General features: G+C 40.0%; 1 protein-coding gene across 4 annotated transcripts in view; it reads right to left on the bottom strand.

The window, feature by feature from the left end:
- LOC149262021 (P-loop containing nucleoside triphosphate hydrolases superfamily protein) overlaps window positions 1-23,298 on the bottom strand; it is a 76,280-nt gene that overhangs the window by 17,191 nt on the left and 35,791 nt on the right. For all 4 annotated transcript variants that reach the window (XM_089423247.1, XM_089423242.1, XM_089423229.1 and 1 more), the window contains exons 7-9: window positions 22,262-22,350; window positions 18,486-18,630; window positions 18,272-18,367 (exon numbers count right to left, since the gene is read on the bottom strand). In XM_089423247.1, coding sequence (XP_089279373.1) covers window positions 18,272-18,367; window positions 18,486-18,630; window positions 22,262-22,350 — 330 coding nt within the window. The remainder of the gene's footprint in view (window positions 1-18,271; window positions 18,368-18,485; window positions 18,631-22,261; window positions 22,351-23,298) is intronic.

Here is a 23,298-nt window from a genome sequence, read left to right as displayed (position 1 = left end):
ACAATAGGGTTCTGATAATAATATATGGCAGAGTGACCTTCAACAATAACGATATGTCTACAGTAATCTTGATGACAACAATAATTTTGATGACAGTGATCACAATATGTCTACAACACTCTTGATGAAAACGGTAATTGTTCTAATGGCATTGATGACTAATTTGTGTGGCAATGCTTCTATTATAAATATGTGTGGTCGTACTTTATGACACTGATGTACATCATTGGTGATGTATGGCAGTATGCTATATGATAGTATTATGTGGCAATGACCCTATGACAGTGATACATGGCTCATGACAGTTTGATGTATGGTTATGTTACTTGTGCTCTTCTTGAAGAGAGAGATCTATGTTACTTACAGAGATCTAGAGGCAGTGTGAATGCCTCATTGATTGTCTAGACAACTACCATCTCATGAGAATCCTATATGATCCAAGATTAGCCCTAGGTGGCTTAATGTGATTTATGTCTCATGATATTTGTACATTGTATCTTAGCTGAACATTTGATGAATATCTAAGAAGAAGAATTTGGTCGGGTTTTCCCCCTTGTGGGGTTTTTCCCTAGTCTCTGACCTAAATCCGAGTGTCTCTATTGTTCCTTATTGTTTTGCTGCATTGTTGATGTTATTGTTCTCTCTACATAATTGCTAATGATGATATGAAATTATGGGGTCAATGTAATGTGTAAATGTTGAAAAGTTAAAAAAAAAAACAATTATCTACATCAGAGAACTATCTAGCCCAAAAATTAACAAAGCTCAGTTCAGTTGTTTCAAATTGAAGATGACAAAAGTTATTGGTACAGGTGTTGTACAATTATTCAGACTTGTGATTGGGGGAGAGTGGGGGGATGTTAGACTGTGAGTACATAGACAATCACAAAAGTTATTGGTACAGGTGTTGTACAATTATTCAGACTTGTGATTGGGGGAGGGGGGGATTTTAGACTGTGAGTACATAGACAATCACAAAGTTCGAGAATACAATTGTCTTGAGTTGAATTCTTATCTTGATGAGGTGTTGTCATGATTCAACGATGAGTTGTCAGTGAGATCCAGATCTAGAAGGTCAATTGATGTATTATAAATTCATATCGTAGGATCAAAACAAAGTATGAGAAAGACTTTAAGCCTTTTCCGCCACTTCGCTTGTCTTGTCTCGCTCTCTCCAACTCTTAACAATAAATTGGTAGAGGATGTGTTAATTTTAGGTGTGTTATATGCTTAGAGCAATTTATTTCAATTTTCACAATTAGCTCAATATCTTTTCCAGATTAGCAATCACATCAGCATTAAAGTAAACCACAAATAGAACATAAACATAAATCGCAGAAGACAAGCCAAGACAAGAGAGCACAAGATGTAGCGCTAGCCAGGGACAAACCCCAATGTGGGGAAACCCTTGATCAATTCTTCTTATATGTTCTTCAACAGTTCAGCAGAGAGAGAGAGAGAGAGAGATAGTACATTTACAACAAAATTCAACACTTTGACTTATCTAGATAAGAGCATAGATCATCTCTAAGAAGATGATACATGAGATCAGTTGAAGACATGCTGCTTCAACTGATTCTCCAAGGTGACTCCTTCACCTATCATTGTGTTGCATCTCGTCATCATGTTGCACCTCACCGTGTTGCACCATGCTGCACCCATCATCATAATGCTGGACCTCATGACCATGTTGTACACATCATACTGTTGCACTGCTCATACAACATGTCTCATGTGCTAGCAGCACCATGCTTACCACTACTATCCATGTTGTCCATGCTTGCCATGTTACTCCATGCTTGCCATGTTGCACCATGCTTGCTGCAATGTCACAGTTGTTGTCTCGCTTTGCCTTGCCATACTTTGTTGTTGTCCCATATGTCTTAACATACCTTGTTGTTGTCCCATGCATCTTAGCAGCACTATGTCACCTTGTTGTCCCATGCATCATAGCAGCACTATGTCACCTTGATGTCCCATGCATCATAGCAGCACTATGTCACCTTGTTGTCCCATGCATCTTGGCTCCACCAAGCTCCTAGCTGTCCCATTTACAAGCATTGTTGTCCACAACATTGTTGTTCCAATGTTGCCTTCATTGTTGCTTATATGGTGACTGGTTAGGGCATCTGGCAGCCCTTACACACCCAGCTATCAGTCCACAAACAACAACGTATTGCTCCTATTCTCCTCGGCCTGGCTGCTTGCCTTTCCTGCTCTTAACCGTGCCTAGAAACAGCCCTAAACTAACCCTTAATAGATCCGCTGTCACCTACAACAGTTGCTCCTATCACAGCCCTCCACTGTCTCCTTATGTCGTCCATTAGAGATGATTACACCCTGGTTAGGAGGGCCTTTCTAGGCCTCTCGGCCATCTAACTTTCACCTCCCAACAGTTGTTGTAGTAGTCCCTTACTGCGGCCCTATACACAGAGATATGCACCTCAAAAACATGCACAAAACTCACCTTTAGTCTACGGCTTGATTAGCAAGGTAGGACTGCTCCAACGTGTCACAAAACAGTGCTCAAGCCATCCTTCTTGCCTCCTGCAATGTGGCTAATAGCTGCGGCTCTTCTTCTCTAAAGTCCGCACCCAAAACAGTGATTAGATATTAGGGTTGTCCACAAACTCGCTATCTTCTAGAGTACGTAGATACTAGGGTTGTCCTTGTAGCGTAAGGGCTTCTTACTTGACTGCATAGATACTAGGGATGTCCTCCTTGTAGCGTTAGGGCTTCTCACTTGACTGCATCCTCTAGATTAGGGCAACATATTTCTTCTTGATTGCGGCTAGGGCCGCCTCTTATCCTCCAACGTCTAGGGCTTCCACTCCTAGATTTCTCTTCCACTAAAACCCAAGACAAGTGGAGAGAAAATCAAGATAGAAGTGTGTGAGTGAAATGACTCTCAAGTCATCTCCTTTTATACTAAAAAGTCAAGCACATGTGGGGTTTATTTGGCTATTGGCTGACCTTGACGAATTGTCTTATAATACAAATAAATTCATAACTCCATGAATACTTATCGGAATCGGATGATCTTTAGATCAATCCTACACCTCTCGATGAGAGGGATCCAAGAAAAATATCAGCTGCCATAAATAAGATGACCCACATGGAGTTTGGCCCTAGTTTCCAATTTTAACACTCCCTCTCAACTAGGGAGAACTCCATCGACTGATCCATATGTCCGACTGTACTATCTCTGCCATCAGTGCCCTGCACTGCTCTACTTTGCTTTGTTTGTTCTGTTGAGCTCTGCTCTGCAGAACCATGAAGAATAAGAATTAATCAAGAATGTCTCTTACCATTCTCTACTGACCCGAAAACAGTTTTATTGATCCCAGATCAATATCACAAGAGAGTGTCTCAAACCACTCATACTGATCCCAAATCAATGGAGGTTATCCTAGCATAGGGAGTACGGTAGATACAACGATGCATCCATCAATAGTACTACTATGGTCCCTAACCCCATTTCCCTGCTCATTGGCTAGATGAGAGGTACTTCCCATGAGTCCCAAACTGCATGGGTAGGATGCCTCGACAGGAGAACTACTCATCCTGTCCCTAAGTCGCCACGGGGTATCACTGGGGAAGATTAAGCCATTCACCCTGTACACAGCGCACCATTAAGGGAGGGTGAGTTGCCCTATGGTCGCATGTTGCTCCAGTAAGTACCCCAAGCCACCCGGAGCTCCCAAAGCTCAATGCATGCAACATGCAGGACCCTCATAAGAGGGTCTCTCAACGACTCCAAGTCGTTTGCGAAAGTCACAAATTTGACCTTTCCCCGGGGCTTAGACAAAATGTTTGCGACCTGTACATCAATCTCAGTGCGATGGAGCCTCCTCACTCATCAACATACCATATCCCAGATAAGGTAGTCTCTGATATCTATATGCTAGAGAAATTATAGAATACAGGATTCCTCAATAATCAAATCCCCCTCTAGTTGACACAACAGATCACGGTGGTATCCATCATGTGTACAAACAGCTTACTGAAGAGCTTCCGCAACCAGGCAGCTTCACACGAGTTCACATCGTAGCTATGTATTCAGTCTCAGCGGTGCTCAAAGCAACCGTCTTCTGCTTCCTGCTCATCCAGGATCTTGAGCAGAATCCAAAGAGAATCAGCGCTCAGAAGTGCTCTTGAGATCCTCCACACTGCCTACCTAGTTAGCATTCGAATAATCATGCAACTTCATATTTCCGGCAGTGTATCTCAATCTATAAGAGATTGTGCCCCAAAGATATCTTAGAAGATTCTTGGCACCAATCTAGTGAGGCTCAACCATATATGAACTCATCATACTAACTGCAAATCATGTTCGGACGGAAGTTCACCAAGAACATCAACGCGAATGAGTTTATGAAACTTAGAGGCATTTCCCAAATCTGGTTCAACATCACTACCATATAACTTCTGAAAGTTAAGATCCTTGAGGTAGTCACAGGCTTGCAGTTTACCATTCCACATCCGAAATCCAACTCCCTCTTACTTCTACAAATGAGAGGGTCTGCACCTGTTAGAAATAGGTCATCCTCAGAAAGTGCCAATATGAGAGGTCTATCATCCACAACCTTCGAGCAATGGTTTTGGATCGGCTTCACTCCTAGTGAATCTCAACTTCATCAGACAGCTATCAATCCTCTCATACTATGCCGGGGGAGTTTTGCTTCCAGCCATAGAGGGCTTTCTTCCACCTGCATACGTGAGATTCCCGATCATGAATCTCAAACCCCTCAGGTTGTTCCAAAACTGTGGACCTGCTACATGAGAGGAATGGTCCCCTTGTAAGATTTTCCTTCCGTACATCTCAGACATGTACCTTCATGCTCTTTTTGAATTCAGGCATCTGAGTCACCATCTGACTCTCATCGGGTAGGGCCCCATAAGGGACCTCCGGTGCTATAGATGAAATGTGTCAATTGACATGGTCCCCAATGGACCATCCTGCAACTTGATACAACCCTAAACTCAAAAGCATCTTTGAAAATTCCATTTTCAAATACGTACCTTTCCATTGATGAATGCCACCCTGAAACCTTTGCTTCCATTGCCGGAATGGACACCAGGTTCTTCTTGCAATCAGGTACACAAAATAGATTCTTGTAAATGAATCGAGTTACCCTCATTCAATTGAGGGGTAACATTCCTTATACCCTTTCCGAGATAGTAGGCATCGGCTCCAAGTATAATCCCACAATTGTTTCCATCTCTACTAAATTAGAGAGAGCACCCTTCTATCTGATCAAGTGCCTTAAAGCACTACAATCAATAAGCTAGATTCCCAAAGAATCTGAAGGAGGGGCCAATACAAGATAACGCTTCTTTATCTTATTAGAAACAACATTTGATTCTTCATACCTGGGGTTCCTTGCTTCCTTTGAAGAGTTAGCTATTTCCTTGATGACCTGCATTACCTGTCATTCCTTCGATCATTGAAGATGTCCTTGTAATGATTGTTATCATCATCAAGTGATGTGTCCCTGCCATTCGGACACTCCTTCGCATAATGGCCGAAGTAAGGCATCTGCCTTTCCTTTCACCTTGCGATCCAGACTTCCCATTGAAGTGATCTATAGGTAGGCCATCAAAAGCTTCCGCTGCGCTACTCTGATAATATTCTCTACTCCGACTTCACCCTTGGTGAATTTGAAGAGGGATGAGGAATCCATTGATCCTTTTGTCCTTTCCCAACTGTCTTCAGTGATTGCTCTCACTCTTGCTTGGGCATTGTCTTCACCTCAGCTCTAATAACGTGTTACTTTTAGGTATGTTCTATGCTTAGAGCAATTTATTTCAATTTTCACAGTTAGCTCAATATCTTTTCCAAATTAGCAATTGCATTAGCATTAAAGTAAACTGCAAATAGAACATAAACATAAATCGCAGAAGACAAGACAAGACAAGAGGACACAAGATGTGGTGCTAGCCAGGGACAAACCCCAATGTGGGGAAACCCTTGATCAATTCTTCTTATATGTTCTTCAATAGTTCAGCAAAGAGAGAGAGAGAGATAGTACATTTACAAGAAGTCAACACTTTGACTTATCTAGATAAGAGCATAGATAATCTCTAAGAAGATGATACATGAGATCATTTGAAGACATGCTGCTTCAACTGATTCTCCAAGGTGACTCCTTCACCTATCATTGTGTTGCATCTCGTCATCATGTTGCACCTCACTGCGTTGCACCATGCTGTACCCATCATCATAATGTTGGACCTCATGACCATGCTATATACATCATACTATTGCACCTTATGCTGCATTGCTCATACAACATGTCTCATGTGCTAACAGCACCATGCTTGCCACCATTGTCCATGTTGTTTATGCTTGCCATGTTGTGCATGCTTGCCATGTTGCACCATGCTTGTTGCCATGTCACCGCTGTTGTCCCGCTTGCCTTGCCATACCTTGCTACTGTCCCATATGTCTTAACATATCTTGTTGTTGTCCCATGCACCTTAGCAACACTATGTCACCTTGTTGTCCCATGCATCATATCAGCGCTATGTCACCTTGCTGTCCCATGCATCTTGGCTCCACCAAGCTCCTAGTTGTCCCATTTACAAGCACTATTGTCCACAACATTGTTGTTCCAATGCTGCCTTCACTGTTGCTTATATGGTGACTGGTTAGGGCATCTGGCAACCCTTACACACCCAGCTATCAGTCCACAAACAGCAATGTATTGCTCCCATTCTCCTCAGCCTAGTTGCTTGCCTTTCCTACTCTTAATTGTGCCTAGAAACAGCCCTAAACTAACCCTTAATAGATCCGTTGTCACCTACAGCAGTTGCTCCTATCACAGCCCTCCACGCTGTCTCCTTATGCTGTCCCTTAGAGATGACTGCGGCCTGGTTAGGAGGGCCTTTCTAGGCCTCTCGGCCATCTAACTTTCACCTCCCAACAACTGTTGTAGTAGTCCCTTACTGCGGCCCTATACACAGAGATATGCACCTCAAAAACATGCACAAAACTCACCTATAGTCTGCGGCTTGATTAGCAAGGTAGGACTACTCCAACGTGTCACAAAACAGTCCTCAAGCCATCCTTCTTGCCTCCTGCAATGTGGCTAAGAGCTGCGGCTCTTCTTCTCTAAAATCCGCACCCAAAACAATGATCAGATACTAGGGTTGTCCACAAACTCGGCTATCTTCTAGACTACGTAGATACTAGGGTTGTCCTCCTTGTAGCGTAAGGGCTTCTCACTTGACTACGTAGATACTAGGGTTGTCCTCCTTGTAGCATTAGGGCTTCTCACTTGACTGCGTCCTCTAGATTAGGGCAGTGTATTTCTTCTTGACTGCGGCTAGGGCAGCCTCTTATCCTCCAACGTCTAGGGCTTTCACTCCTAGATTTCTCTTCCACTAAAACCCAAGACAAGTGGAGAGAAAATCAAAATAGAAGTGTGTGAGTGAAATGACTCTCAAGTCATCTCCTTTTATACTAAAACGTTGAGCACATGTGGGGTTTATTTGGTTGCTGGCCGACCTTGACGAGTTGTCCTATAACACAAATAAATTCATAACTCCATGAATACTTATCGAAATCAGATGTTCTTTAGATCAATCCTACACCTCTCGATGAGAGGGATCCAAGAAAAATATCAGCTGCCAGAAATAAGATGACCCACATGGACTTTTGGCCCTAGTTGCCAATTTTAACAGGATGTTTGGCATTGAATGACTTGAATTGCAAAAGATTACAATTTGGAAACTTGAGTTAAAAATTCAGCACTTTTGGGCTTAAGCACAACCAAAGTGTGTTTAAGCACAAAAAATTCTTTTTGGAACAATGATGTTTGAATGATTTAGTTTTCGTGCAATGCAATTACTAGTGGTTAAACAAAACACCCAATGTAGATCCTATTGTCTTGGAGGACACTGATCCCTTGTAGTTGTTTATGGAGGGTCGGTGAGCAATGTTTTTAAATGATGACTTGATTTGGATGGATTTCGAGCCACTTCCCCCATTAGAGGTTCTAAGCAATAGGGTTGCATCTAGAGGTCAGGAAGAGATGCTGATGATACAATGTAGAGGATGTTGAGTTTAGGGGGTGAGTTTTTTTATACATAGTAATTTGTTTGTAACATTGTATTACATAGTATGATTGTTTTTGGACTCCACAAATCATTTAGAGTCTCAATGTTTATGTATTCTTATCTAGAGCTTCAGTTTTATGCATTTCAAATCTTATATCTCAATAGCATTTTGCTATATTCACCCTTACGTACTATATAGATTAGAAAGCTTTGCATACTTAGTGTCTAATGGTTGGGATTAACGTTGACATATGTGTCTTGAATATATTTTAATAAAAATTTGAATGCTACACATATTTTTTAGTCAATCGATTCTTCAACTTGGTTTTCTTCTAATTCCCATCATGTTCATGATTTTGGGAACCTTGATCCTAGTTTTGGCTACGATGTTTGAACCACACTAAATTCCACAGATCCAATTAACTTTGCTTCTTAATATAATGTTCAAAGAATGTTTTATTTGGAGAAGGCACCTAACAATATATTTCCTTTACTAAAAATTGAAGTAAATCATTTTTTTCAACCTTGTAAAGTGCTTTACTCCAGAGACATCACTTGAGAGCATTTCTTTCCTTAGTAGCCTTAATAGAATTATATTGTTGCTATGGTATACTGTAAAAGTAAAATTATTGACCACAAGTGCAATTACTTTTGCCCCTTCAGATAATTTTAAATAATGATTTACTTGGAGAAGGCATTTGAGAATATACGTCCTCTCAAGCCAATCTAAGCAAATACATTTTTTTCTCATCCCCATACCGTATTTTACTCTAAAAACATCAATTGTAATGATTTATTTCCTCAACAGCCTTACCATTATTGTCTTGCTTCTCTAGAATAGAAAATGATCGTTTATATTCATGCAACTCCATTCAAAACCTATGTTGCACTAGGTTGTGGGACGAGAGGACAATGGGGACAAGTGTCTGGGATGAGTAAAGTGCACCCCTACATTCTTTTGGGGGCGATGGGTTGGGTACAAAACAATGTATGTATATGGGAGGGGGGAGTTGGGTTGGGATAAGATCAAAAATATTATACAAATTTAGAATTTGCCATAAACATGAATGATGAATATTACAATTAAAGCCATTGAAATAGAAATTAGAACCGTTAAAAAATTTACATTACAAAGCCTAAATATGAAATTCAAATAAATTATTTAGTGTTAAGCTTTGAAATATAATCACTATCCATTGTCAAAACTAAACAAATCTATCCTAAATTGGAAATTGCTTTCTCCCATCTCGATTTGGCTGAAGATTCATTTTTAATCAAAGTTGGGTCTTCCTTAGGTTCAAAGCCAGAAGGAACTTCTAGCACCTCTCGTAAACATAAATCATTGAATATCATATGTATGATGATGTTTAGTTTGATGCTTTTGATCAGTGGCGTTTAACGCCTTTTCTATTGTAGTTTTTTTGTATTAACTACTTCATAAAGGAAAACTTCTCGTTGCGTGTTAGATATGATCATTGTCCTTTTTATCACCTAAATTCTAAGTTACCAGATTTGTCAATCTTACCTTCAGGGTCTGTGGATCCCCATCACACATCCAACTCTAGCTAGGAAAAAGATTTGTATTAGGATCTAGCTAGGATCTAACCATGCCACATTTCACACTCTATCCAGCAGAAAAATCGAAATTTAGAAGAAGAGAAAAATTTCAAAATACAAGAAAACCTCCTAAATTAAAAATGAGGAAAGGTTTCATAGTACATACTCAGAGGTACTAAGGCAAGGCATCCTCTTAGTAGGGATCTAATGTTTCATGTGTTGAAGGTACAGAGTCACCTGTGTTCTGATTTAACTTTGAAACCTTCTATGTTCAAACCTGATTCATGTTCATGTTTCCTATGGCTAGCAATCATCTTAATCAATTTTGCACAATCCTCCCTCCCCCAAGGATCTAAGGTCGGAACCGCGTCCCGTACAAATCTACGGCCGATCTTCCAATGGAACCGCAGATTTGATTATGTTGTTTTGGGGCGATTCCTGGAAATCCAAAACTGCGTGGGCCCAATTTGTGGTTCCAAATTATTTATCCACGGATCCGAAAAAAGATCTGCCTCAGATCCATGGAGGATCGGGCACGGATCTAAGCAGGGTCACGAGCGGATCCGAAGGGAGATGGGTGGTTCCGCAGGGGGCCTAATTTCTAATTTTTATTTTTATTTTTATTTTTATTTTTATTTTTTACTTCAGTTGGGTTGGCGTGGGGCTAAAGTGGGTTTAAGGTGAATTAGGGAAAGGATAGCTGCGGTTAAAATGCATTTCCCCCTCTTTTCCTCATTCTTGCATCTTTGGAGAGCTTGACGAAGAGAGGAGAGGAGAGAAGAACAAAGCTTGGAGAAGAGAACTAAGAGGAGTGAAGGAGGAGGAGCTTGAGGAGTAAAGGAGGGTTGCCATCTACAAGAGCTAAAGAACTGCAAACCCCAAACTCCTTCACTTTTTTGCCATTGTTGTTTGTAACTTTTCTCCTTCCTCTCCTACTATTTCCCATTCTTTCTTCTTGCTCATTTCATATATTCATATTCCAAAATGGTGTTCTTTTGGTTTATATATACCATTCCAATTTTGGTTTTCATGATGGTGGTGGGGAGTAGGAATGGAAGGAAAGAAGAACAAGAGAATAGTTATCCCCATATGAGTGACCCAATGTATGATGAGGAGGAAGGGTTTGAAAAGGAAGGGGATGAGGACACTAAAATGCAAGAGGGAAAAGTTGGACTGACACCATTGTAAAATTATGTGACAAAATTTGAGGGGGGGAGAGTTGGTGGAAGTCACAAGTTTGTGTGCCCTCATGGTTGTCATAGAGGAAAACCATATAGTGGTTCATAATACATATACCCGTGTGAGGAGGCATCTTTGTGGGGTAATGGATTGTGATGAAAAAAAGGGTTCCGTAGGGATTTCAATTTGCCCCAAGGTTTCAATAGAACAAAGGAGAAATATGACCAAATAGAGGAGCTTGCACAAAAGAAAAACAAAAAACTCATTCTAGCTCATCTCCTCATGGTACTTCTGCAACCTCCAAAAATAGAAGAACAATAGCAGATTTCCTGAATGATGTTGGGAGGGATGATGTGGATGGAAAGGTGGTCCGATTTCTTTGTGCTTGTGGTGTACCATTTAATGTGTTTCGCTCTCCCTATTGGCATGATATGGTTAAGGCCATCAATGAAGTTCCTATAGAATACAAGAGCCCCAACTATGAGAAAGCTAAAATTGTGTTATTAGAAAGAGAAAAAGCAAGGTTCAAAGAGCTTTGACACATTTTACAGATGAGTGGTTAGATTGTGGGGTATCCAGTGTATTAGATGGTTGGACAAATGTTAGAAACCAATATTTGATAAATGTTCTTGGTGTTAGAAACCAACATTTAAAAAATTATTGAGTGTACTCATCCACACATCTTTTGGTCCAAGTGCACACATTGAACACTTTGATGCATGATATTGTGAAGCATAAAGAATGTGGATGGATTAATGAGCTTTACAAGAAAGTGAAGCAGCTCATTAAATTCGTCACAGGGCATACAAGGTTAAACTACTTTTATGGCACTTACTCCAAGTTGTAGTTGCTTAAACTTTCAAAACAAGATTTGCAAGTTACTACCTCACCTTTAAGCGGCTAGTGAAGGTGAGATAAGCTTTAACTAATATGGTGACATGTCAATCATGGGATGACATTAACACTAAAAGAGATGGTGCTAATGTAGTCAAGGGCACTATTCTTGACAGTTACTTTTGGTCACAGATTAAATATGTTTTGCAATTCACCAAACCAATTTATTACACGATCAACTTTGCAGATTCAAATCGGCCAATAATTAAGGAGGTGTATGAGCAGATGGATAACATGTTGGGGCATATTAAAGACATTGTTGAGCATTCCATTGCATGCCTTAGCATATGTTCTCACACCTAAATACTATCATCCATCATGGCTTTCAACACCATCACTTGAGGGAGGGGGAGAGCAGGAGAAAACCACACCTAGATCAAAAGGTTCTATTTGGTTATATGAAAGCAGTGGATAAATTAGTCCCTAATGAGGAGGAGTCTGCCATGCTATGTAAACAATTGAGCAATTATATGCTTGGCACTGGTGCATTTGGGAGAAATCATCCAATCAAAGATCGATAGAATTTTTCTTCTCTTGAATGGTGGAACATGCATGGAGGTGCTACTCCACTTCTACAAACTTTGGCATTACGTGTGCTATCACAGGTGGTAAACACTTCTTCTGCAGAGAGGTGTTGGAGCTCTTATTCTTTCATCCATGGTGTTAAAAGGAACAGGGTAAATTTAGACCGGGCAAAGAGCCTAGTTTATGTTCACTACAGCTTGTGATTGTTGTCCCATTATTGTGAGGATGCAAAGAATAATAAAGACTTTAGGCTTTGGAACAAAAATCTAGAGGCGGGCAATTTGGAGGATGGAGTGTTGCAATTAGAGCAATTGGACGATGCTCTTTTCCAAAACGATGATGATCAAGTTGAGGATGCCACCCGCATCTGGTCCCATGGTTCCCAGGTTCAACACCAACAACAGGGGTTTCATCTTCATTAGTTCCACAACTTCTACAACCACCATCTTCTTTGCTGCCACCACATGGAGGCTCACATATTGTTCGTGGTGGAAGGAAGAGAAATTAGTAGATATATTCACAGTTTACTACTTTTGTCATAGATTAGACTTGTTGTGAATTTGAACTTTTCTGTCTTACTCTTCCTAGTACAATGTGTACTTGGTGGTGGCCAGGTGGCCTACTTTGTAAACATTATTATTTGAATTTTGGACATGACTCATGTTAACAATTGCTCACTTGCTAGATAAGTTATTTAAATGTTTTATGATTTTATCTTATAAATGTTTTATGTTTTATGTTTTATGTTTTATGATGTGCTTAAAAAATTGATGTATGTTTGTAATCGCTAGAATATAGATGGTTGATCGTTAATGCTTGAATAATTAATCATTGATGTACAATGGATACCATATCTATCTTGATTTATGTACAAATATGCATGTTTTCGTATCTTTTGCAACTAATTTGGTATTTTGGATGGTTTTTTGAATATAAATGCAAAAAAATATAATATATATAGTAGACGTTTTGCTTCCTAGACTTTTGGAAAATGACGCTTATTATGTTTCGCTTCCAAAAAAACGTCCCCGCTTCGTGCAACATTGGTCTTAATTTATAAGCACTAACTTGCATAATTCATACACAGCGATAAGAACATGCAAATCTGATCTACATTGTACATGCCCAAGACACTGTTACAGAGGTTTAATTTGTGTTTTCTAATGCCCAAGACACTATTGCAGAGGTTTGACAAGTGTTTTACAGCCGGTTCATATAGAACTTAGAAGCATATTCTGCATTAATACGTCCATGTTTTGAATTCACAGGGAACAAATTGGGTACGTTCATAACGTCCACACATCCCCAACCAAGTCCCTGGAAAATTCAGAACATTCCGTTGGCATCCCCAAGTCCCTAAAACACCAGAACATCGAGTACAAGAGGTTTCTTGGAGGATGCATCCCTATGTTGTTGATTTGGGGTAGCATCAGACATGTTCTAGACCTCAAATTTTGCAGGGGGGCTTGGGCACATGTATTCCAAAGAACCCAGAAGTGATTTTATTAAAATAATTAATATTTATAATGGGGTTCCTAAGTCTAAACTTAGGAAAATTAAAATATTAAAGGGTATTAATCTAATCATGGGTGAAACTTCTAGAAAAAGACACGGATCAAGCCAAAACGATCTGAGCCTTTGATTAAGATTTAATCTAAGGCCATTGGTTGTCCAACAGGAAGATATAAGAAGGGGCATAAGGGTCATTTGGAAGACATACTGAAAGATCAAGGAAATCGATTTTCTGAAGTGAGAAGTTCTCAGGAGGAAAAATCGATTGAGGAGATCTTTTGCAGCAGAGAGGAAGGGATAAGCTTCTGGAGAGAGAGTGATTTTCTCAACCGAAGAATCATCAGCAGAGAGAGGCAGAGAGTAATCTAGTAATGGCAGCGCTGAGCCAAAGGGGCTGACACAAAGGCAGCGCCGAAGCCGGTGAGGAGTCCAAAATTTGTAGAGGAATTCGGTTTTCAGAAGCCGAGCGCCAAGGTGTGAGACCAGGAGGTAGAAATCGAATCTCTTAGGCAGCAGATCGACCAGCCAGAGAAGTGACGCAGCATCCAAAGAGCTTGACGCTGGGCTAACACAGACACTGCACAGAGGCAGCCAGAAAAGCTGAGGGGAAGTCAGTTTGAGGCTGGATCAGCGAAGATTTCCAGTGATAGTGTGACGTAACTCACAAGTCTTTCTGCCAGTATTTCTCTCTGTAACTGAATAACCTTGTGAGGTATTCAGATATGTATTCAAAATTTGCTACTGCTTAATAATAATAAACCCTCAGAGTTGCTCCACCGATTTTCCTGCATTGGGTTTTTCCGAGGACTATTGTCCAAAAATAACGGTGTCCTACATGTTTCTATTTTCCTTGCTCAGTTTTTATGTTTCAGAATCATAATTAATTTGGTGCAGCCTGCTTCAGTAATTTGCTTCGATATTTCAAGAGGAAATCTGAAATAAGTTTGTAATGGAATTTACAATCTAGGAGAAGTAGATTTAGCTAGTTGCAGAAGGATTCCTGATATTGTTAGATCTAGGAATTTTCACATGGTATCGGAGTTGTTGATATGAAACAGGAAGAGCAGATCTAGCACTGAAGCAAGGGCCAACTAGCTGCAGCAAGCAGTAGTTCGAATCCCTTAAGGGATTGCGCAGTTCCAGCCAGGAGGGCAATATTTTCGAGATTGTCTCTCTCTGAGTGAGCCAACAGAGAGGTAACACTGTTAGATCGAAATTTGCCAAGGCAGAGGGAGCCACACAGAGCATCAGTGCAGAGCTAGAGGGGCGCCCTTTTGTGCAAGTTGAGTGTTGGGCAGAAAAGCCGTCAGAAGGAAGAAGCAGATCGCATAGTGAGGGAATACTTCGTCAGTGATTTCTTTCCCAGGAAATCAGTGTTTCTCACTTACTGGGCAACAGAGGAGCAGTAGACTTACCAGATCCATCAGGGAGTGTGTAAGCCAGCCTAGAAGCTACGCAATAGGGATAAAGAGGGAGTTGTTCGACATTTTTCAGAGGATATGCAACCAGTGGCTTGAGGGATCAGGACAGGTTGGACAGGGCTTCCAACTATGCCATCTGGAAGGCTAGAATGTCTTTCCTTCTAAATGAGCATGCCCTCAAGATGTATGTTGATGATGTGGTAGTTGAACCTGTGGATGTAGATCCGCTAAAGAAGTACAAGGCTGAGATGTCAAAGGCCAAAAGGATGATCCTGGATGGAGTCAAGGATCACGTGGTATGCCACATTGCTAGCAAAGGAACTGCTAAGGAGATGTGGGATGCCTTGGCCACTTTGTATCAGGGATCTTCCAAGCAGCAGAAGATGTACTTAGAACAGAAGCTGAGATCTGCTCAGATGCAGAAGGGAGAGCGTGTGGATCCATTCATCACAAAGCTGAAGGAAACATGTGATGAGTTGTCGGCTGCAGGACACACACCTCAGGATTCGGAGTTAGTGAGGCTTACTCTAAATTCCGACTCAGAGTATCTTGTGCAGAGCAACGTTGCCAAATTGGGACGAGATCTGGGCAGCGCTAAAACAAGAAGAGCTGAGGAGAGATTTGGCCAAGGTCAAACTCAACGGAAGCAACAGCAACAGTGTGTCTAAGCCCAAGGAGGAGTAGGATAATGCAGCCCTTGCATCAAAGGGACAGTAGGGGCAACAAAGATGAAAGAAGGAGGTCTCCAAGGTGAAATGTTTCAGATGTGGCGAGATGGGCCACTATGCATCCCAGTGTCCTTTGAAGAAAAGGAACAAGGATGAGAAGCACGATCCTAAGGTTGCAGCCGCAAACATCAAACAGGAGGAGTTTGCCATGACAGCCAAGATACCTCCAGGAGGGACGTGGGTTGATATAGAACTGTAGTTCAATAGAGCTACAGATGGGCAAGATCCTTGAGGAGCCCACCTCTTGGATCATCACCTTGCTACGAGAGCCCATGATCAGTGGTATCAGGATGGAGGAGTTTTAAGTTGGTGCCATGGATTGTTGATTCAACAGATGCAGTAGTTAGTAGAGCCAGAACTTGAGCAGTGCAGAGCAAAGAGGCAGCAGTGCATGGAGGCACAGTGCAGAGCTTCAACAGCGCAATGGCTTCAGAAGACAACATGGGACTAGCAGTAGGCAAGCTTTCATCACCGAGGTGTATTTATTGGATACTTGTCCAGTTTTGGGAGTTTTCAGTTGCTTCTCTCAGCAATTGAGTTGCAGTACGAAAGCAGTGTTAGCAGTGGCATTGCTAGCAGCATAGCAGATGCATCATTTAAGGAGTTGTAGTACAAATGTAGCATTAGTAGTGGTAGTGTCAAAGGTAGCAGTACAGTAGCAATAGCAACGCAATAGTTGATGGACAACGTGTCAAGCATCAGCAGCGCAGAGGACGATGCTTTAGAGTCAGAGCTGTATGCAGTAGCAATATATTGCTAGAGCACATTCCTCGCTAAGAGGGAGTGTTGATTTGGGGTAGCATTGGATGTGCTCTGAGCCTCAAATTTTGCAAGGAGGCTTGGGCACATGTATTCCAAAGAACCCAGAAAGCGTTTTCGAAAATTCCACCCATAAGTGATTTTGTTAAAATAAGTAATATTTTTAATGGGGTTCCTAAGTCTAAACTTAAGAAAGTTAAAATATTAATGGGTATTAACCTAATCATGAGTGAAAATTCTAGAAAAAGACACGGATCAAGCCAAAACGATATGAGCCTTTGATTAAGATTTAATCTAGGCCATTGGTTGTCCAACAATAAGATATAAGAAGGGGCTTGAGGGTCATTTGATTAAGGAAATCAATTTTCTGAAGTGAGAAGTTCTCAGGAGGAAAAATCGATTGAGGAGATCTTTTGCAGAAGAAGGGTAGGGATATAGCTTCCAGAGAGAGAGTGATTTTCTCAGCCGAAAAATCATCATCAAAGAGAGGCAAAGAGTAATCCAGCAGTAGCAGCGCTGAGCCAGAGGGGTTGACACAGAGGCAGCACAAAAGCCAGTGAGTCTGAAATTTGCAGAGGAATTCAATTTTCAGAAGCCAGGAGCTAGGGTGTGAGACCGGGAGGCAAAAATCGAATCTCCTGGGCAGCAGATCTACTATCCAAGTGACGCAGCACCCAAAGAGCTTGATGCTGGGTTGACGCAAAGGTAGCTAGAAAAGCCGGGAGGCAGTCAATTTGAGGCTGGATCAGCCAGGGATTTCCACTAAATGTGTAAGGTAACCTCACAAGTCTTTCTACTAGTATTTCTCTCTATAACTAAATAACCCTGTGAGGTATTCGGAGATGTATTCAGAATTTGCTACTGCTTAATAATAATAAACCCTCAGAGTTGTTGCACCAATTTTCCCGCATTGGGTTTTTCCGAGGACTATAGTCCAAAAATAACGGTGTCCTATGTGTTTCTATTTTCCTTACTTAGTTTCTATGTTTCAAAATCATAATCAATTTGGTGTAGGCTGCTTCAGTAATTTGCTTCGATATTTCAAGAAAAAATCTGAAATAAGCTTGTAATGTAATTTACAATCTAGGAGAAGTAGATTCAGCTAGTTGCAGTAGGATTCCTGAGATTGTTAGATCTAGGAATTTTCCCATATGCAACATGGCTCGAAACAAATTCATCTTGGATAATACCATAGTGTCCATTAGTTTTGTGAATTTCTGCTCCACGAAATAAAGTTTAGGAGGAAACCAGGCAATGTCCTGAGTGAGAAAACACTCAAAACAATGGATTCATACTTAGGCCAGGCCACACAAGGCTCACCGGGAATGGTACCTATTATCCTTCATTCCAAAGAAAGTCCAAGCAAAGTGGAGATTGTACCCTTCAATTGAAAAATAAGTACCACAAGAGATACGATCCTATAAAAAATTTTATGGTCTAACACAGTATGATTGCAGCAACTGAAATTGCTATAATGAACAATTGTTTGATGGAAAAGTTTCAACTTGCAGCAAGACACAAATTCAACATTAAGTTCCAAGATATCTATGCAATCAACTGCTATGTATGCCTTTCAATTTTTAGATAAAACAGTAATTTTCAAGCATAGATCATTCATTCATGTTCACGAAATACCTTAATACGTTTGAGGCCAGCAACCATTATTCCTTGATCAGGGTCTTCTCTAAGCTCTAAATGTCCTGATGATTTTTCGAGTAAGTCATATATAACCTGCAGAAGAAATAACAAATCCATTTCAAAGATGGATCATACCTTGTAGCAGTCTAATTTCCAAGAACCGGCACTAGATTGGTAGCTATAGATTGATGTTCACTGTTCTATGACCTACCTCATTATATACTTCAAGGTAGGAGCAAGTGACTTCGAAGTCATGAACACTTTCTTCCTTTGCAATGAGATCAAAAATTGTTCGCAGGCTCAATACCATGAGTCCAGGATCTTCTGGTGTCCCAGCCATCGTGTATGTTTTACCACTGTCAAAAAAAGGTTAAGTAATGTATAAACTAAGATGTATGACAAAGGAAGGAATTGCAAATAAATAGTGATTTTCATTCAGTCAAGCAGACAGAGACCCATTTTTAATTAAGTACTTGAAACAACATTTATAGGGCTGAAATGTTGAAATGCTGACCCTTAGTGTTGCCTGCTTCAGGAATAATTGATGCAAGGGTGGCAGTATAAGTATATAATGATGTTAATATTGGAAATAACAGAAGGTTTATGAAGTAACAACCTTGTACCTCTACCACTAGTAAGTACATGATTCTATATAATGAAATATATTTATCTGCTTTTCTCAAATGATTTCGCTTATAGATTTTATCGAGGGAATAAAACTTTTGTACAAGTTTATTACTGTGCACTGTAGCTAAGCCTAGATATCCAATATTCAGTAATTCATGATTTCCAATGTAGGTGTTGTCACCCAAAAAGACCCCTACCCAAAATTTGAGTTGATCGTCTCTTCCCCGGTTTACTTGAGTTTATTGTTGTCATTTGTTGTAGTTCCATTTTGAGTATTGGGACGTGTTAACCCTCATTTTGATAGGGGTACATACAAACATTTTTTCACTTTTCATAATGCCATTGTAAGCTAAAGCCTTATAGGCCATGTGAGATTTTATATTAAAGTGTCCTAGGCTGGTCCCTTTGGTTCTTAGCTCCTTTCGTCCTGGATAGAATTGGAGGAATTGAAATGAATCACATTGGGACTCATGGATTATGGGAGCCTTTGGTTATGTATGGCTGATTGTAACAGTCCAATGATCAATCCATGTTGTCCACAACTATGTTTTACCACATGTTCATGTCATAGAGTCTATATGCATCCTTGGCTTTGGTGCAATATTTATTAGCCAATACTCAACATGACAGTCTTACAGTTTTCAGCAATTCACGTTTCCCGATGCATTTGGTCTCATATGGCAAAAACGTCAACTTACTCTCAGATCGCTCAGATTAAAATATAGATGGCATGCCATGTGGAAATTATTGCAAAAGATGAAGACATTAGTTAGAAAATGACAGTAAAAGGTGGTCCAATGACACATGAGGGTTCCAGGTGACAAAACAGGGTAAAAAATGGCATAAAGAGACAATTTTTACATCAAAAGTCATCTACAAAAATGGCTAGACAAAACCCAGGTAGTGAAATCCTCAAATTCCCTAGGGTGTTATAGATCCACTTTCCATTCATGGTGGCATCCTCATTAAGTGACACGTTGGGGTCAAAAGAGAAGGCACAGAGATCAAACTAGCCATTGAGGCTAGTGGAACATTGAAGATGGTCAAAGATCTCGACAACAGTCGAGCAATCAAGTCCAAAGAAGCCAAGGAAGGCATTGGAGATCTGGCTTATGGACCAAGTCGAGCCCCTTCTACTAGTTGTTGGAGGCCAATAAAGTAGAAGGGGGAGTTAGTTGTGGGTCAAAGTGGAATGTTGGAGCTTTCAGATCCAATGGTTAGACAAACTCTTGTAAGGGGCAGTGTTATCCAACCATTTTGATGCCTAAATCAATCAAACCAGTGGCACAAAATCAGAAAAGGCCAGTTCGACACAGAATTGATCGGTCCTTGTATGAACTGGTTGATTCTGTATCAAACTGACCTTTTTTCACCGGACTGGCTGACTCTGCATAGAAACAGTCGATTTTGTAAAATGCCACCAAGGACCCTCTGAACGCAAATTAAAATTAAAAAAGACAATAAGTTATCAGTGGGGAAACCTGATATTCAACCTTAGTGCCCTATTAATGCTATATTATTAATGGTAATATTAAATTCTTAAAGAAATGAGAATGTCACTTTTACTTAAATTTTTAACATTAAAATTAATTGTTTCAGGATGTCTGAGTGATTCAAACCTCGTTGGATTTCATAGACAAAAAAAAGAATTTTAGGTCCCACTCAAAATCCAGAAGACTTAATAGATTTTAAGATTTCGGGATTGGAGTGATTGCAACGTTTCCATTGGATTATGTTGGTGTATGAGGGGATGGAACTATCATTTAATCAAGAGCACCAAGCCCTCTATGTACCTTGATATTAGTGGCATTGACTGTTGAATTCCTCTATCATGACCCTAGTAAAAATATGCCCATCACTCAAACAAAATCTCAATTTGACATGTTAAGCTTTCTCTATCCTATTTTAATGCTTAGAGGGTGAAACTGATGAGGAGGATCCAATACAGGCAATGATTTTGATGGTATGTAGGTATTTGTTGTAGCATTTTTATTATTATTATTATATATGCTAGAGGCTATCTAGAGCCTCTTTGATGACTTATTTTGGTTCAAATATGTGTTGCACTAAGTGCTATTTTGGTTATATGCACTATTGCTATATAAATGAGAACTTTTGCATGTGTGCATAAATGGTTTGGATTCATATGGATGCACATGAATATATATGTTTTTCTTTAAAATTTGAATATTTTATGTACTTTTTGGACAACCATTTTTGTGGTCTGAACTTTTTATGGTTCCAAACCATTCCCCGATTTGAGGGGTCAACCAAATTGGTTCGGATAACATTGATCAAGGGTACCTTCAACTAGGTGAAGATCTCCACCAATCCCATAATTGACAAGAAGATTAGAAACACTTCGCTAGAAGTCACTCCTAGTTGAACTTGGGGACTTGTGGAGTTATCTTAGACAAAAGTGGGGGCGACATTGGCTTCTTGACTCCAAAGTTCCAAACTCATGTCGTTGTACTAAGTGCAAGGCCAACTTAAGAGTGGTTATGATTCACAACCCGACACTTGTAGGTAATATTGGGCTAAGGTAATCATATCTCAACAACCATCCTATTCTAAAACTTAAAAAAAATCATTTTCCTATTTTATAGAAAATAAAAACATTTACCAACTTGCACTTTCCATAATTTTATCTCAAGATTAGCTAGTTAACCCGTGGGGGTTTAAGCCATAACTTTCAGACTTTATCCAAAGGAAAGATATAACTTTTCTTTTGTAAGATAAGATTCAGAATTCTATTATATCAAACAAAAGATAGTGTTATTTTATCCTGGTCTGCCATTAGGGAAACTAGACCAATCACAGAACCATTGTTGTTTTATCATCCAAAATCTGAGTAACAAATTTCTTCAAAGAAACTAACAAGCTAAACTGATAGACATATGGCCCTGCATGAGCCTGTCACCGTAAATACAAACTTGCATTCACACAAGAAAGTTAACAGAATGCCTTATCATTCTTAGACACTCTCTGTATGTTGAACAGACAAACAAAGCCACTAGTAAGCAACTTATGAAACAATGAAGACCGTTACTGACTGTTTATCTCAAACAACACTGAAGGCTGTTTTTCTCAAACAACACTTAAGGTAACAACCTGATTCATAGGAAAATGAGACTGCAAAAAGTTCCATCATACAGGAATGCATCTTAAGGGAACAAAAAACAAAATGTTGGAGTCCCAAATTCTCCACACCGATTGTGCTTGATGTCTCATTTTTTAATTAGAAGTTCATGCATCTGTCTGGACAAATTCTCTTTATGACTTTTCAATAAATATTGCCATCACAAAGTTTTAAATCGTTTTCCAATGAAATAGAAGAGAAACACAAGGTAACAAAGATACCTTCCTGTCGATCCATAAGCAAATATAGTGGCATTGAGACCATGGATGACTCCATCAATCATAGGTGCAATTGTAGCTGCATAGACATCCTGACAATAAGACTTGATCAGTGTATGAGAAGAAGTAAAAAAAGGAATAGCATAATCGTCCAGGTATTTACAATAAATACATGCTTGAGACCAAAAATTTAAACTGTAAACTAAGTTAACTACTTATTCAATCCCTTCTTTACTTCACAATTCCTTTTTTTATTTTCCCTGTCTACATTGGGACAATCTTCCTCAAATGTCAAATTATGATCAAGAGATCATTAGTTTTGCAGGTTTTTCTATTTAAAAGGAAAAATATGGCCAATAAGCATATCTGTATGTTGGGAGAGTGGGATGGAGTTTCTCCAGGTTGTTATTATGAAAAATGTGATTCTGGTCAAGTAGGGTTGTCTATTTGACAGCACATGACTCAGCATAAAAAGACAGAAACACACAACAAAAATCAGGCCTGTCCGAGGCTATGTTGCGGGGAGCGCTCCCCCCCCCCTCGATCCCGCTCCCAATCCGCGCTCTGCGGGGGAGCGACTCGGGAGCGGGTCGGGAGCGTGCTCCCAAAATCGCTCCCGAAAAGGGAGCGATTTCGGGAGTGCGCTCCCTAAAAAAAATTTTGCTCCCTGCCTTTTTGGGAGCGTTTTGCCTTTTTTGCAATTTTTTTTTTGTAGTAATGTTCGAAATGCATTTTTTTTGAAAGAAACAAATAATTTTTGAGTGGGGCAGCTTAATGATCAAGTCTAGGCCCTAGTATTGATATGCTATTCATGGTAATGTTAAATTCTTAAAGTAAAAGCATTAAGGAAAATGATTTTATTTAAATTTTTAACATTACCATGAAATGACTTAGGATTTTTGAAAGTGGTTTCGGCCTCATTGGATTTCATATGGAGAAAGTAGAATTTTAGATTTCATTCAAAATCCAGCAGACTTATCAGTTTTTCAGGATTGGGGGATTGCAATGTTTCCATTGAATTTTGTCATGTATTAGGGTAT

This window comes from Pinus tabuliformis, chromosome 6 (genome assembly GCF_031772625.1).
Source record: "Pinus tabuliformis cultivar Carrire ecotype Pingquan chromosome 6, CPIR1, whole genome shotgun sequence".
In the NCBI taxonomy this organism is placed as follows: Eukaryota; Viridiplantae; Streptophyta; class Pinopsida; order Pinales; family Pinaceae; genus Pinus; species Pinus tabuliformis.
Note: the sequence above shows the minus strand (reverse complement) of the source record. Positions and strands in the feature narration are given on the sequence as shown.